We start from the raw sequence: 16,487 nt of genomic DNA, 5'->3' as shown, positions 1-16,487 counted from the left end.
GGAACGTGCAATATAGCTTCATTCTAGCTGCCTGCAGAAGTCAAGCTCATTCACATTCATGAAAAGTGCAAAGATTACTTGGCATTTTCCGCTCGTCCCCCAGGCAACCATTTTTATCTCCCTTTAGCATCTCCTTCCCCCACCCACCAGCCTCCCCGCCACCCATGTGGCCAACTAGGCACGTGTCTCATTGTGTCCAGGTCTCCACTTTCTCTCCAAGGCTCTTCCACCAAAGTTTCCATCTTTGCAGTAAAACAATAAATACTGTACACACCATATTTCAGTAGGGCCGTCCTCAGGCCTCAGCCAGGACTCAGTGTTATTGAAAGACATTTAGGGATTGGTTGTGTGTACTCATTGACTCTATCACCCCAACTGGCCACTAACTGCAGGTCACAGCTGACATCCCTTTTTCAACCTGGAGCTCCCCCGCCTAACCCTTTTTTACTCCTGCTCCCACCTCACAATGAACAAGGGCGCCCAATGGTTTTGCTGTTGAGTTCCCAACAGCCTCTGCTGTGTGCCATGGCTGCTTCCGATGAAGCTCTCGTGGCTGGTTTTGCTCGATGACTGCCATAGGCGGTCAGGACATCACCATGTCCCAGCGCTGACTCATGGCTGTGCTCTCACAAGGGTTGATGACGAGCTCTCTGGTGCTCTCGTTGGTGTCCCCCATCATTTCAGTGTCCAGGCAGAAGCGCGAGGCCATGTGCTCAATATGAGAACCAACTTTACCCCATCGCTGTGCAGGGAGACATGGGAAGAGGGATATGAGTGAGGGCTCAGGGGATGGCGCTAGCAGTATCAACAGCGGTATAACAATAATCACCCTTTAGATATACTGCTGGCTCAACCCAAGCTGCAGCAAGTACCAGGAGATGGCAGAAGATATTTAAACAAGGAAATCATTCGATTCTGCTTGCCCTGGTCCTAGGAGGCGCTAAGCACCCACAGCTCCCACTGAAGTCACTGAGGACACTTCACAATCTTTGTCAGCAGTATTCATGTTAGGTGGTAGCCTCTTCCTAGCCTCCAGGCTTCAAAAAATAATACATCAACAAAGGTTTTCTCCTCTAGGTCTGTGGTTCAAACGCCACCCAGGACATTAACTCCTGAAACATGGTAGCATCTGATGGCTGGCAGGCAGCCTGTGTGCAGTGAGCTGCTGGTTTCAGTTGGGTTTCTAATGGGCAATGTCCTCATGGCCAGCGGCACTAAGAGCCATGCTCACTGACACACTCAACTGAGAGGCCAAAGATTGAATGGGCCATAGAGACTCCACTGCCGCTAGCGCAGTATCTCCAGGACCCAGAACACACTGGTGGGATGATGTGGGGGAAGCTTATACTGCCATCGCCAGTGCTGTACCTGCTCTGGGGATAAACAGGACTCCAGGGCTGTCAAAGACAGCAACAGATCAATCAAAGACTCACCTGTTTGCCGTCACTTTCTTTGCAGGGTGACAGCAGCACTTGGGAGCCCGGGAAGAGGGTGTGCACTGACAAGCAGAGCTGCTGCTGGCGGACCTGATGGTTGTATGTGTACGTCCATTCCTGGAAGGAGAGAGAGGAGAAACCAGGACAAAATCAAACTCATTTTTTAGCATCCTTTCACCCTGAAAGGTGGAAACGAAACAGTCTCAAGACCTAGGGAGAGCTGCTGGGAAAAGGCCCTGTGAGGGGAGGGGCTCAAAGAGAATGAGGGGTGAGAGCAATAGCGGTAGAAAAGATGATCCCTTCTCTCCAGTAGGGGAAGAGAGACAGAAATGGTGCCCTTTCCTTTAAGTGGGATAGGATGCTTCCCCTATGGTGTGCCTGGGGTGAGGAGGAGGACATGATGTGTAGCAGATTTTGCTAGTCACCTGGGGTCTGATCCAGCTCCCATACAGTTCAATGGCCAAACTCCCCCTGATGCCAATGGTGCAGAAGGGAGCCCCAAAGGTTTAAAGCGGTCACACACATTATTAACTAGTTATGGTGCGCTGCCACCATGTCATTCATGCTGATCAGTATCATCTTATCATTTCCCTGTGGTTCTCCCACCCCCTCTGCTTGTTGTAGACACCTGTGGTCTCTCATTTTCTACTTACGTTGTAAGTTATTTGGCGCAGGGACTGTCTCTTTGTTATGTTTGTACAGCGCCTAGCACAGTGGCGACCTGTTTCATGACCGCCAAATAGATAGTAATAGGAGCGTGAGATGCCTGGGTCGGGTGGTGCTCCCCCTCCTATTCAGGAGGAATTCCTGTTGGCTTCAATGGGACTTACTGCTATCCCTAGAGGGGAGGGTAGAGTGTGCTAGTAGTTATTGGCCCATTAATGCCCTCGCTGTTTTTGTGGCAAGCTTTCTCCCAGGAACGTTTCCCTCTCTGGGAAGGGTTCCTTTTATTCAGGTCTCATCCATTGCTTGCCTCTATGTATATGTTAACCAGGTGTACGGAGAGGTGGGAGGGAGGCAACAAGACAGGAGAGGTGGGAGGGAGCTGATGTTGACTTAGAGAGAAGCAGGGAGGAGCCGCAGCTGTTTACAGATCACCCAGTATATGAGAGGCGCTAGACTGAAGTGAGTCAGTGGAGAAGCCTCCAGTGCTTGGAGCAGTGACTTCCAGGCTGGTACTGGAAGATGGAAAGGCTGCTTCATGAAGCCCTGCAACACTTTGTTAATGCAAAGGGAATTAATGGAGAATGAATGCCCTGATTTTCAGAGGTGCTCAGCACCTGCAACTCCCATTGACTTTGATTTGTAAAGGTTTCAGGCCGCATTAGTTTGCATTATTATAGAGAGAGAACACCTTCTTCCCTCAATATTGCAACACAATATGGTCAGCAGTTCTAACCCCTTTGATATGAAGATAGACAGCAACAGGTTTTTAGCTCCTGGGCATATACATTCTGTTTCATCTCGGCATTTAGCCACCTAAAAAGAAAAACGTGCATTGTACAAAAGGCCCAAGCTTACAAAGACTTTACACTTTGTCCCACATTTTTGTGCTTCTTAGGACCAGTGTCCACCATCTTCTAACAGAAATCAAAGCTGGCTGCTTAAACAGGCTGCCCGCAGGCTTGTCGGAGAGAATTGCCCAGGATTTCAACACAAGCAAGCAGCGTGCATTTTGGAGACATATACTGCGCCCAAAGGGCCTTTTGGCAGCTCCTTTTTCTTTGTCAGAGTTCACCTCATCCTACAGCTATTGAATTCCAAACATTCTACCGTATGTGCTGTCCGCTGCTGTGCAAGCTACCAGCCTGGGAAATTGTGCGCCAAATTAGTCCTGCAGCTGTCAAGAATCAAGCCCCCGGGGCCAAATCCAACACCTGTTCTTGGCGTCTGTACCTCCCATAAACTGCTCTGAAAATTGACGTCACCCTCTTAACCAATTCTTCTTTGAAATGAAGGTGGGCCCAAGCCCAAACCATGGCTCTGAACATGCCTAACTTTGGGGGAAGTTAACTTTGCACCTCCAACTCATTGCTCTGGGCCCCCACTGATTCACAGAGTATTACCTTACTACACCAATAGCCCCATTGGCTTCAACTGGACTACTAGAAAAATGTACTATTCCAGTGAGTCTCAGCTTTCTCCACACCAGGAGCTCCTTTCTATACTGCAACCCCACCTCCTTACACACCTCCCCTCTAAACGGGACAAGCCTCCCGTTTAGCAATATGGAACGGGTGACCCCTGTGATCAGACGCTCATCCACTACTCTTTGTAAAGCAGTAGACATGAGCCCTTTATAAGCAGGTTTATACAGCAGCATCACAATAGGGAATCCTCAACCGGTTTGAAACTGTGATGGGGGAAGGAGAGGGGCAATAAGAACCAGTTTCAAAGTCATCATGATCCAAGCCCCCTTTCTTAAGGATTGGATTGGTAATGGGAGAACATAAGAATGCTCATACTGGATCAGACCAATGGTCCATCTAGCCCAATATCCTGTCTTCCAACAGTGGCTGGAGCCAGCTGCTTCAGAGGGAATGAACAGAACAGGGCAACTATTGAGTGATCCATCCCCTATTATCCAGTCCCAGCTCCTGGCAGTCAGATGTTTAGGGACACCCATAGCATGGGGTTGCATCCCTGACCATCTTGGCTAACAGCCATTGATGGACCTATCCTCTATGAACTTATCTAATTCTTTTTTTGATCCCGGTTATTCTTTTGGCCTTCACAACATCCGCTGGGAATGAGTCCCACAAGTTGACTGTGTACTGCATGCAGAAGTACTTCCTTATGTTTGTTTTAAACCTGTTCCTATTAATTTCAGTAGGTGACCCCTGGTTCTTGAGTTATATGAAAGGGTAAATAACACTTCCTTATTCATTTTCTCCACACCACTCATGATTTTATAGACCTCTATCATATTCCCCCCTAGTCGTCTCTTTTCCAAGATGAACAGTCCCGGGTTTTTTAATCTCTCCTCATATGGAAGCTGTTCCATACCCCTAATCATTTTGTTGCCCTTTTCCAATTCTAATATATCTTTTTTGAGATGGGGTTACCAGAACTGCATGCAGTATTCATGGTGTGGGCATATTATGGATTTATATATTTTCATTATAATGTTTTCTGTCTTATCTATCCTTTTCCTAATGGTTCCTAACATCCTGTTAGCTTTTTTCACCACTGCTGCACTTTGAGCAGATGATTTCAGAAAACTATCCACAGTGACTCCAAAAACTCTTTCTGAAGTGGCAACAGCTAATTTAGATCCCATCATTTTGTATGTATAGTTGGGATTATGTTTTCCAATGTGCATTACTTTGCATTTATCAACATTGAATTTCATCTGCCATTTTATTGCCTAGTCACCCAGTACAGTGAAATACCTTTGTAACTCTTTGCAGTCAGCTTTGGATTTAACTATCTTGAGTAATTTTGTATCATTTGCAAATGTTGCCAGCTCATTGTTTTCTCCTTTTCCCCCCCCAGATCATTTATGAATATGTTGAATAGCAGTGGTTCCAGTACAGATCCTTGGGGGATTCCACTATCTACCTCTCTCCACTGTGAAAACTGACCGTTTATTCCTATCCTTTGTTTTCTATCTTTAACCACATAATGATCCATGAGAGGACCTTCCCTCTTATCCCATGGCTGCTTATTTTGCTTAAAAGTCTTTGGGGAGGGACCTTGTCAAAGGCTTTCTGAAACTCCAAGTCCACTGTATCACCCTTCTCCACGTGTTTGTGGACCCCCTCAAAGAATTCTAATAGATTGGTGAGGCATGGTTTTTCTTTACAAACGCCATGTTGACTCTTCCCCAACATATGGTGTTCATCTATGTGTCTGATAATTCCGTTCTTTACTGTAGTTTCAACCAGTTTGCATGGTACTGAAGAGAGGCTTACCCGGCCGTAATTGGCGGGATTGCCTCTGGAGCTATTTTTAAAAATCGACATTGCATTAGCTATGCTTCAGTCATCTGGTATAGAGGCTGATTTGAGCTCACAGAAGGGCGTAAATGTTCAGAGGCCCCTCTGAACTATCTGAATATCAGGTGGGAAATCTCAAGACAACTCCATGGGCCTGACTTTTTAGATCTGATGATCTCCCACAGCCTGAGCTGAAGTCAACTAAAAAAAAAAAAAAAAATCAGACTCTTTGAGAACCGCTTCTCTCGTGGCATTATGGCACTTTCACTTTCAGCCCTAGTGCTGAAAAGGTGCAAGAAAAGGAAAAATACTGGAAAAAATAAAGTGAACTGAACACTTTTGAACTTGCAAGATGCTTTGCTTTGAAATATGGGTGTGGGCAAAGGCCTATGTGGGTTCTTATTTTATCCCATCCCATCCAACCCTTGTTTGGATCATTTCAGGTAAGTATACCTACTTCCTCTTCCCAATAGACCATTTTATCTTTCCCTCAGGTTCTTAATGGATCAGGTAAAGGTAGGTACACAGTAGGGCTGAGTACAAGCTTCAACGCTCATATGATCTTGGGCTGGAGGTGTGCAGAGCATTCTGGGATAGCTCTGAACAGGGGAGTCCCCATAGAGTGTACCAGATGTAAAGGCAGCAGATTGTCCAGAAGAGGCCACTCTGCAGGCTGAGGGCCTACCACGGATGGGATGTGACAGTAGACATGAGGTGATGCAGACTACAGTTACAGCTTTTCAAAGACAAGCCAGCCTCTTGTTACAAGGTGGTGGAATTGTGTTTGTTAGTGGGGGAGGGGGGAAGGGGGCTGGATAGAGCAGAGAGGGTCACGAGCTGGTCACAATAAATGGTGATGCACCCCATGTGCTAAATGCTTTCCTCTGAAATCCCAGCTATACTAACTCCAGCTGAGGCTTGGGACTGTTTTTCAAAGCTTTAACATCATTCAAGGAGGCATCTGTCACTGCTACTCAGCATCGTTATGAATTAACAACATGATTTTAAATCGTCACCTTCGGCTTAGTGTAGGCTGGCTGACATATAAAAAGAACACCTCTCAGCCAATCAGAGCGCAGCCAGCTGGAAGCTGCGGGAAGCCTAGAGAGGTTCTACCATTGAGATACAAGAGCGCAGCTGTGCCCTGAGGCTGGAGAAGGAACAAGGTAAGGAAGGGTTAAAGCAAATCATTCCTGGAGAAGCCTGGGATGATCTCAGTTTATTATCTTATTAATATGAATAATTAATAACTCAATGGATCATTATAATTAGCATTCTATAGCCCCATCCATCTAAGGCTCTCCACGTGCCTCACTGCTATTAGTTGATCAGCTTTCCTCATGCCCCAGTGAGGTAGGTATTATAATCGCCATCTTACAAAGAGGGAAGCTGAGGTACAGAGAGGTGACATGTCTCAACTAATATCACTTAGGGCACCAACACTGGAGCAGGGGTGAGAACTCCCAGGGTCGGCTGACTTCCAGTCACCTACTCTAACTATTACACTGTCTCCCAGTGCAGTGAGCAGCTTGGTTTTTAATTTGTTTTAAAAAGTCCACATGGCCAGAGCAGGGGCAGTGCAATAGCATACTTAATAAATTGCCCAGGGAGGTTGTAGAATCTCCATCACTGGAGATTTTTAAGAGCAGGTTAGACAAACACCTGTCAGGGATGGTCTAGATAATATTTAGTCCTGCCATGAGTGCAGGGGACTGGACTAGATGACCTCTCAAGGTCCCTTCCAGTTCTATGATTCTATGAATCCTTTGTGCGCTACCCTCTACCAAGCCCATCTATGGCCACACCTTTAAAGTACTAGCCTTTATCTGCAGTCACCCAGGAAGGCTGATATTAAATGCCAAGAGCCTCACTGGGGCCACTTTAGAAGATGTGTTGAACATGCCAATGCAGTCAAGTGAGGTGAAAGGAGAGCTGCTCTCAACACTTCCATTAGCTCTCCAGTCCCTATTTTGCCACATAAGCCACAGCATGTGTTTTCAGTAAGTAGATGTTGCCTTAATACTCCTCATCTATTGGCCCTGATTCTGAACTAGGCTGCTGCCTCTCTGCTGTGACTGATCCACCATAAAGTCACAGCTAAGTTGGCCTAACTGTTCCCAGTGAATATACCTGGTGTAGGGCACTTCCCTGGGAAGTGTGTGACTCAGTGGCCCTGCACTGCCCCGTCGCAGTATCCAGTGTAGGGGAATGCCAGGGAAGCAGCAAGAGTGGGAGAGGGCATGCTGGGAAAGGGAGGCGCTATGAGCAGAGTGCTTTGCTCTCAGCTATTCATTCAAAATTGCAATAAGTTAGAGCACCCCTTGGGGCAAACACTGAGGTCTTAAAGTCATCTTTGCTCCCCCCGCTTGCACCCTGAGAGGCACAGCTCAGAGTTGGGGCCACTGCATTTAGCAGGATTACAGTAGGATCCTGGGGACCTGGATTCAGTGGTCCAAGAAGGTCCTAAGTACGAGGGAGTCTCTGAGGGTACGTCTTCACTACCAGCCGGTCTATCCAGGAGGGGTCAAAGGGGAAGATCAAAAAGTCTAATCAGGTGAGGTTGGATTGAGCAAGGAGGCAGAGTTCATTGGGGCTTGGGGGAGGAAGATCAAGGAGCTCATTAAGGAGGGACAGAGAGAGGAAGAGAGTCTGAGAGGCAGAGCAAGGATTTAGGAAGGAAACTCTGTGAGGGGGGATGGTTCTGATGTTTTTCAGACCCTGAAAGTTTTGGTGGATCCACAGTTTTTGTAGTACTAGTCCTCCCCTCGGATGGCTAGCAGTGAACCGCGAACTTTGGGACAAAGCTGCCACGTCAGGTCACCATGCTGTAGTTCCCTCGCATTTGGACGCAATGACGCAGCATCACAGTGTTCTGTCGGAGAGTGGCAGCTTCCCTCTCCTAACGCACAGTCATCTTGCTGCTGCCGATGACGTGCTCAAGTGTATCGAGGCCTAAGAGGCTTCTGATTTTTGTTCTCAAGCATGTCAGGCTGCCGGGAACTGCTAATGATTAATGGGTTTATTAAATGAATCCCAGAGTCAGAAATCTATTCCAAAAAGCCTAATATCAACTGACGCTCCGTTACAACAGAAAACAAATGCACAAGCCAACCAGTGACATCTTCATTAGATGATCCAGGGCAAAATTACGATCAATTATTTACTCCCTAATGCATTTTGCTGGTGAAGAGCTAAATCAATCAATTCCTTTAGTAAATGAGACACAAGATGGAAAAATACCAAGCTTCTGGCCGGGAGCACTGTAGAGACAGCACACTCAGCCCTGGGAAATCAGCATCTAGTCCTGCTCCACAGAACTCCCTCCACACAGCTGAATTAAGGTCTGGCATCCTTGGACTCAGCAGGGAGTGATGCTACACCTTCCTCACCAGAGGGGAGAACGCCACAGTGCAGGGAGGGAGGGATGGGACCCAGGAGGGAGGCGGCCTGGACTCTCCTGGCTCTGCCACTGATTCACTGTGACAAAGCAACACATGGCTATCATTTTCAAAGGGGCTTAATTATCACGTGACAAATTTGTCTGTGCCTCAGTTTCTCCACCTCTAAAACAGGCATTATACTACACTACATCAGAAGGGTGTTGTGTGAATTAAGGCTAGATCCTCAAAGGTGTAAATCTGCCTAGCTCCTAGATCCACTGAAGTCAATGGAGCTTCGTCAGTTTATACCAACTGAGGATCTGGCTCTTAATTCATTAATGTTTGCAAAGGCCTTTGAGAGCCTTGTATGGAAGGAGCCATGGAAGTGCAAATAAGTAACCAATATACTACTACTAATACTCATGGGGAAAGGTCTTGGACAGACAGGATCCTTTCAATGGATTTGGTGCACATTGAGAAACACACCCTTGTTTTGGATAAAACCATTTTCCAAATAATCAAGCTTTGATTAAACAAGATTGGATTCAACTATGATAGGATATAATTGACAGGAACTGCACTGTTTTCTACAGCCATCAATGCACATAAGCAGGATTTTGAATTACTGCCTATTCTATATTTTGCGATCTGTTAATGGAAGTCCCAACGGCAATGTACACAGTTAGGCTTTACCTACACTAGCACTTTTGTCGGTCAGGGGCGTGAAAAACACACCCATGACTGACATAAGTTTCTCCTACAAAAGTGCTGGTGTGGACAGCACTATGTTGGCAGGAGATGTTCTCCTGCCGACATAGCTAACGCTGCTCATTGGGGTGGTTTAATTATGCTGGCAGGAGAGCTCTCCCCTACTGGCAAAGAGTGGCTACATGGGAGATCTTATAGCAACACAGTTGTAACAGTACAGACAGTGCCACTGTCAGGATCTGTAGTGTACAGATAGCCTTAAGGGACAGGGTACGGTAATTTCCAACATTTTTGTGATAATCTAAACTATGAAGGAACACTGTCAACTTCACAAATCATATTTTTGTGTCTACCTCCTTTAGTTACAAGTAACACCTAAGATCACTGCAACTGCCAGAGACTGGAAATCAGTTTTTTTTTCTATTTTTGTCTGTTTGCTTTGTGCATTTGTTACTATTTTGTGTATCATCAGTTTCACTGTTTTCTGCAGAGTTAGCCCTAGAGCTAGACAAAAAATGGAATTTTCATCCCACAGGAAAATTTGACATTTTGAAACTATTTTGCACCTTGAATCAGAGCGGGAAGTCGAAATGTCAAAAAATGTTGTGGAACAAAAAATTCTGAAAAGTATCTAATCGGAAATGTTAAAACAAAAATGTTGTTTCCTTTTGATCAAAAATGTTAATTTGATATGATGAAATTGTCATTTTTCATTCAAAATATCATGACATTGCAAATGGTGTTTCATTTTGAAATGTTGGCTTAAAGCAACATTTTTCATTCTGATTTTCCCAATTGGAAAAATTTGAAAATGGCATCAAAATGCATTGAAAATTCCAGGTTTGACTAGACCGCATTTTCTGAGAGAATTTTTTATGCAACATGTTTCAGCCAGCTCTAGTTAAGCTTTTCCCTGCTGTGTGGAACTTCTACACAGCAGCAGACAAAAGAAAAATATTTTTAAAACCAGGATAATGTGACTGTTATACTATAAAAATTGTCTCAGAAATTCTGGGGTAACACCTGGAATCCAACTTGCCATTGTCTATTTAACAGTACAGAAAAGTAGGCTTTTTGCATGTATCAGAGATGTAGAATGGTAGGTAAAATGCATATACAATGGCAGGCCTCGTTTGCACATGCAAATTAGGTAATTCTGCAGCAATATAGCCACTGTTGGTCACTTGTGTGACTAATTACCCACTGTGCATGTGTAACCCCCACACACTTAGGCTATGTCTACACTACAAGCTAGAGGTGTGATTCCCCTGCTCATGTACACATACTCGCACTAGCTACCATAAATCACAGTGTAGCCATGGTAGCATGGGTACTAGCAGGTTAACTGTGCCTCCACTGCTGCTACCTGTGCTACTGTAGTTACACTTCTGCTTATGCTTGCCTGATGAGAGTTAGCATGAGTATGTGTACACAAGCAGGGGAATCCCACCATGCGGGCTGGTGCATTGATGCAACAGCGCCTCCTTTGGCCACGTAGAGTGTTGCACCAGAGTCCACTCAGTCTGGCTGGGATATGTGGTTTTCTCTTTATCCTTGGTGGGGTCAGCTGGTCCTGGTATCCAGGGGGTCTGGATTCTCCCTCAGTTCTTAAGTCTCTCAGGTGTTAGTAGGGGAAACCCAGGACTGCCCACTTCATGAGGTTGCAGCTCAGCACCCTTAAGCCAAGCAGGAAGAATTGGGCCTCTACAACTCTTCCTGCTGCACCCTGAGCTCCTTCCTTCCTTCCCATAGGCTTTTCAGCCTGTTGGCCAGTTGTCCTTTCTCAGGATGTGGATTCTGCAAGGCTCCTCAGCAGCTTGCTGGCAGGAGTTTCCTTCTCCAGTCTGCTTGCTCCTCTGGCGGCAGCCCTGCCCCAATGCCTCCCAGCTCTTTTATTCTCACAGCTGCTGTGAGGCAGCCAATCAGCCTGGGCCAGCAGTACTTAACCCCTTGGCCACAGGGCCAGCATGGGGTATATACTCCCCATGACACACCCCTAGCTCACAGTGTAGACAGAGCTGCAATTATTGCATTTGTGTGCGCAAAGTAAATGTACAGCTGCATACTACCTATTTGTACAGCTCCCATAGAATATCAGGGTTGGAAGGGATCTCAGGAGGTCATCTAGTCCAACCCCCTGCTCACAGCAGGACCAATCCCCAGGCAGATTTTTGCCCCAGATCCCTAAATGGCCCCCTCAAGGATTGAACTCTCAACCCTGGGTTTAGCAGGCCAATGCTCAAACCACTGAGGTATCCCTCCCCCCGCATCACTGGAGTATCTGAGCACCTCATAGACCTTAATGAACTTGTTTTCATAGCACCTCTGTGGAGTAGGGAAGTGTATTATCCCTGTTTAACAGAGGGAGAACTGAGCCTTGAAGAGATTAAATGACTTGCCCAAGGTCACACAGGAAGACTGTGGCAGAGACGGGATTTAAACCCAGATCTTCTGAGTCCAAAGACCTCAGCAGAAGATCACCCTTCCTGTTCTAATGTATCTGAGAATCTGGAGCAGAGAACACATGCTGACTGATGTTGCATATTTCTTCTCTCAGTGAGAATTTGAAAAATAAATGAGGTCACGCTCATTAAGCTCTTGCTAGTTTAATGGGCAATTTAATATTGAATGAATGCAGACTATGAAGTTATAAATACCATCGCAATTCAGTACATTTTGAAATAGAAAGAGGAGTAAATAGGTCGGAAAGATGAGGGGAAATTATAGTTCTCATTTTCTTCCTCTGATCTCTGCATTTGAATTGCATGTGAAAAGCAGAGATGTCTGGGTGAGCTGAGCTGCCAATGAAGAGTGCTCAGTGCAGCTCAGGAAAGGCGGGTTAGGGCAAAGATGGTCTTAGGTCATCTTTGCATTCACTTAACTCTGGGGCTGTCTGGTTGCAGGGCTAGTCGCCTGGTGGCTGCGGCAATTGACAGGGGCTGCCAATGGCCCCAAGTGATTTTGATTGATTGATTGATTGGCAACTGGGGATGATCAGGAGTCCCTCGCCACACCTCCACCCCCTTTTCCCAACCACTGGGAAGGAAAGTGGTAGCAGTTCAGTGCCACTCAGAGATTGCCCTGCAGGGGGCAATCTTCCAGCGGCCAACTATGCGGGCAAAGCTGCCCCCATAAACTGGAGGCTCAGGGCCCCTGACGGATCAGCTTTAAGATCCCAGGTGAACTCCGATGTGTAGCTCAGCTTTCCTTTCATCTGTATTAGAGGGGCAGGCCTAAAACAGTTACCTGTGCCACTGCTGCCACACCTTTGCTGCTGATGCAGGGATTTAAGCTGAGGACGGGGAACTCCTGATCTTCAGACTTCTGGGACTCCAGACACCTCTGTCTCTGCCGGATCATTCCAGACTGATACAGTGATTCCTCGGGAATCCTGGGGAAATAACCCAAGATGATGTTACAGTACCTGCTGTAGACATGCCTGGCATTCAGAGAAAGGTGAGGCTGTTCACCTAGTTGGATGGATTCGTTTCTGAAACGAAGAACTGCAAGGCCCATCACAGCGATGAGTCGCTATGCGTATTACAGAGGACGGATATTTCCATTGCAGAACAGGTATCTCATAATGGACTGAGCATTCCTATGTGGCATCACTACAGGAGATAGACTAAGAGCATGGCATACGGCAAATACAGCAGACAGAAATAAATTGGGTGCCTGTTAAAGGTCTGTCTTTGACTCACAAGTGTGAGAGAACCTCAAATTCAGCTGCCCACCAGTCTCTCTCTCAGTGCAATGCCTCTTTGTATGAAGATAGCTCTATACAGTAAGAGCTCATCTACACGTGATATGCTACAGCAGCACAGCTGCACCGCTTTAGCACTTCAGTGTAGACATTACCTAGGCTGATGGGAGGGGTTCTCTCATTGGCTTAGGTAATCCACCTCCCCAAGAGGTGGTAGCTAGGTCAACAGAAGAATTCTTCCATCAACCTAGTGCGTTCTACACCAGGGATTAGGTCGGTTTATCTACGTCACTCCGGGACGTAGAGTTTTCACATCCTTGAGCAACATAGCTGGATCGACTGAACTTTTTAGTATAGATCAAGCCTAACTCTCAGTTTTTTTCCCTCTCTGACTCCACATTCAATCACTCCCAGCCGGTCCCTGTATGCATCTCCAGAATCCTTTGCACCATTTCCCAAGATGGCTGATGGTAGCCACTGACTACTGATGGTAGCAATGGCTTCTGGGGCACTTCTGGTGCCCGTGGGGGAGCCAGTTGAAAGTAGCTAAGAAAACACACTTTAGCAGAAAACCTGAGACACAGAGTGAGATGAGCTCTGGCTCAGCAGCCCTCAGGCATCTGCTGTTGCCTACAGGCAGAGAACAACTTCCTGAGAAAAGGTTCTCAATGATGATTTCTGAGTTCTCCCCTCTCCCACAGAACCTGAAAGCACTGGTGAAAATGGAGATCCGTGACGTATCGGTCACATACCAATCAGCTGGCGATGAATCTTTATGAAGAAGACTATAACAACTGGCCAATACCTAAGTTCTGGATAAACATTTTCCAGGTACCACTTGAAGGTCTGGCATTTCAAGCTCTTCCTCAGTTCCAGTCTGCTCTGGATGCTGTGGGGGAAAAACATGACGTAGTTATAATAACTGCAGTGAACACATAGATGTTACATACGGAGGCAAATCTGAGTCACGAAGATCAGATCCAAGTCACAAGGGAGGAAAAAAAGGTTTGTATATGTACCAAGCCAATAACATGCAGGACTGGGAGTCAAGAGACCTGGCTTCTATTCCTGACTCTGCCACTGATATGCCGTATAAATAAATATATGGAGATGTACCTATCTCATAGAACTGGAAGGGACCCTGAAAAGTCATTAAGTCCAGCACCCTGCCTTCACTAGCAGGACCCAGTACTGATTTATTGCCCCAGGATTGAACTCACAATCCTAGGTTTAGCAAGCCAATGCTCAAACCACTGAGCTATCCCTCCCCCAAATCATTTCACTTCTCTATACCTTGGTTTCCCTGTCTGTAATATGGAACTAATGATACTTCTCCACCTTTGTACAGTGCTTTGAGACTGAAGGACGAACAGGCTGCTATAAGAAGAAAATATTTAATATATGCTATTTAATGTACTAAATTAATATAGGAATTTTGAAATGAAATGACTATATATTTTATGCTAATAAAATAATAATAATAAAAATGTCCTAATTCAGCAAAACACTTCAATATGTGCTTAAATCCCTTTGAAGTCAGTGGGATTTAAGCACATGCTTAAGCACCTATTGAAGTCCGGGAGGCAGGTGGGCACAAGCCTGCTTGTATCTGAATGCTCCTCCCCCAGCCTAAAGGGAGGAGCTACTGAACCCAGGATTCAAATGAAGACGGGGACAATTCCCCCCTGCTTAAGTACTTTGCTGAATCAAGGCCAAATTTACCAGCTGGGGGAGCATATTGTACAGAATGGCTGTTTCCTGGTTCCAGCCCACTACCTGGGCAGGCCATGCTCCCTTTTAACCGTCCAGCTGAGCAAGGGTCAAGCTAGCACATGTGGGCTGTTAGTAACTATGAAGCAGTAGGAAGCATCCCACATAGTTTGCTTTCCCCTTCCCAGAACCCTCTGTCCTCTCTGCAGTCCAGTTTGCCTAGTGTGACAGAGCGTTTCCTTCCCTCCGTGCTGGTAGCAGAGAAGAGGATATGGCTGACTAAACAAGTCAGGCTGCACAGTATTTTAATAATCTAGATTCCCTGAAAATTGAAAAGCAGGAGAGAATCTGCTCCAGCAATTCACCTTTGGACTGAGACCCTGCATGCTCATTCTCAGCTTGAAAGGAGAATCTCTGTGAAAGCAAGGAGCATGTGAAACTAGGGGATTAGAATGCAAGGCTGGCTATCTGAACTCAAGAGTTTGCTGCTTGTGAATACAGACCTTTTTTTAATAAGGAGGATTTCTGAGTAGCCACGATTATAAGGGAAAGAATCACAAATGTCCTGGTGGAGTATAAAGCAGTAATTCAGCTTCCATAAATCCACATCTGCCAAGACGGGGTCCAGAACATGCTGATTATTTTTCTTGCCTGCTGGTTTCACTTCTAAACTATAATGTTAACGCCCATCTCTAGGACTAGAGCTACTTGAAGTCAAGAGCAGGAATCTGGCTCGGGGGGTGGGGGAAGGAATTCCCCAGCAAGAATTCAGTCCTCTCCTTGGCATCACCTAACAGCTTCTAAATAGGGCTGTCAAGCGATTAAAAAAATGAATTGCGCACTGTTAAACAATAATAGAATACCATTTATTTAAATATTTTTGGATGTTTTCTACATTTTCAAATATATTGATTACAATTACAACACAGAATACAAAGTGGACAGTGCTCAATTTATATTGATTTTTGATTACAAATATTTGCACTGTAAAAAAACAAAAGAAATAGTATTAGGTGAATTGAAAAATACAAGTACTGTAGTGCAGTCTCTGTATCGTGAAAGTTGAACTTACAAATGTAGAATTATGTACAAAAAGCCTGCATTCAAAAACAAAACAATGTAAAACTTTAGAGCGTACAAGTCCAATCAGTCCTACTTCTTGTTCAGCCAATTGCTCAAATAAGTTTGTTTACATTTGCAGGAGATAATGCTGCCCTCTTCTTGTTTACAATGTCACCTGAAAGTGAGAACAGGCATTTGCATGGCACTGTCATAACCGGTGTCACAAGATATTTATGTGCCAGATGCGCAAAAGATTCATATGTCCCTTCATGCTTCAACCACCATTCCAGAGGACATGCACCCATGGTGATGACAGGTTCTGCTTGATAATGATCCAAAGCTGTGCGGACTGATGCATGTTCATTTTCATCATCTGAGTCAGATGCCAACTGCAGAAGGCTGATTTTCTTTTTGGTGGTTCGGGTTCTGTAGTTTCCACATCAGAGTGTTGTTCTTTTAAGACTTTTGAAAACATGCTCCACACCCCGTCCCGATCAGATTTTGGAAGGCACTTCAGATTCTTAAACCTTGGTTCCAGTGCTGTAGCTAT

At 45.6% G+C, this 16,487-nt stretch overlaps 1 protein-coding gene across 1 annotated transcript in view; it reads right to left on the bottom strand.

Moving 5' to 3' along the window:
- Window positions 1-583: 583 nt before the first annotated feature.
- Window positions 584-16,487, bottom strand: part of GALNT14 (polypeptide N-acetylgalactosaminyltransferase 14) — a 185,573-nt gene continuing 169,669 nt past the window's right edge. The window contains exons 12-15 of the mRNA XM_065401302.1: window positions 13,971-14,054; window positions 12,709-12,853; window positions 1,434-1,553; window positions 584-742 (exon numbers count right to left, since the gene is read on the bottom strand). Coding sequence (XP_065257374.1) covers window positions 584-742; window positions 1,434-1,553; window positions 12,709-12,853; window positions 13,971-14,054 — 508 coding nt within the window. The remainder of the gene's footprint in view (window positions 743-1,433; window positions 1,554-12,708; window positions 12,854-13,970; window positions 14,055-16,487) is intronic.

This window comes from Emys orbicularis, chromosome 3 (assembly GCF_028017835.1).
Source record: "Emys orbicularis isolate rEmyOrb1 chromosome 3, rEmyOrb1.hap1, whole genome shotgun sequence".
NCBI lineage: Eukaryota > Metazoa > Chordata > Testudines > Emydidae > Emys > Emys orbicularis.
Note: the sequence above shows the minus strand (reverse complement) of the source record. Positions and strands in the feature narration are given on the sequence as shown.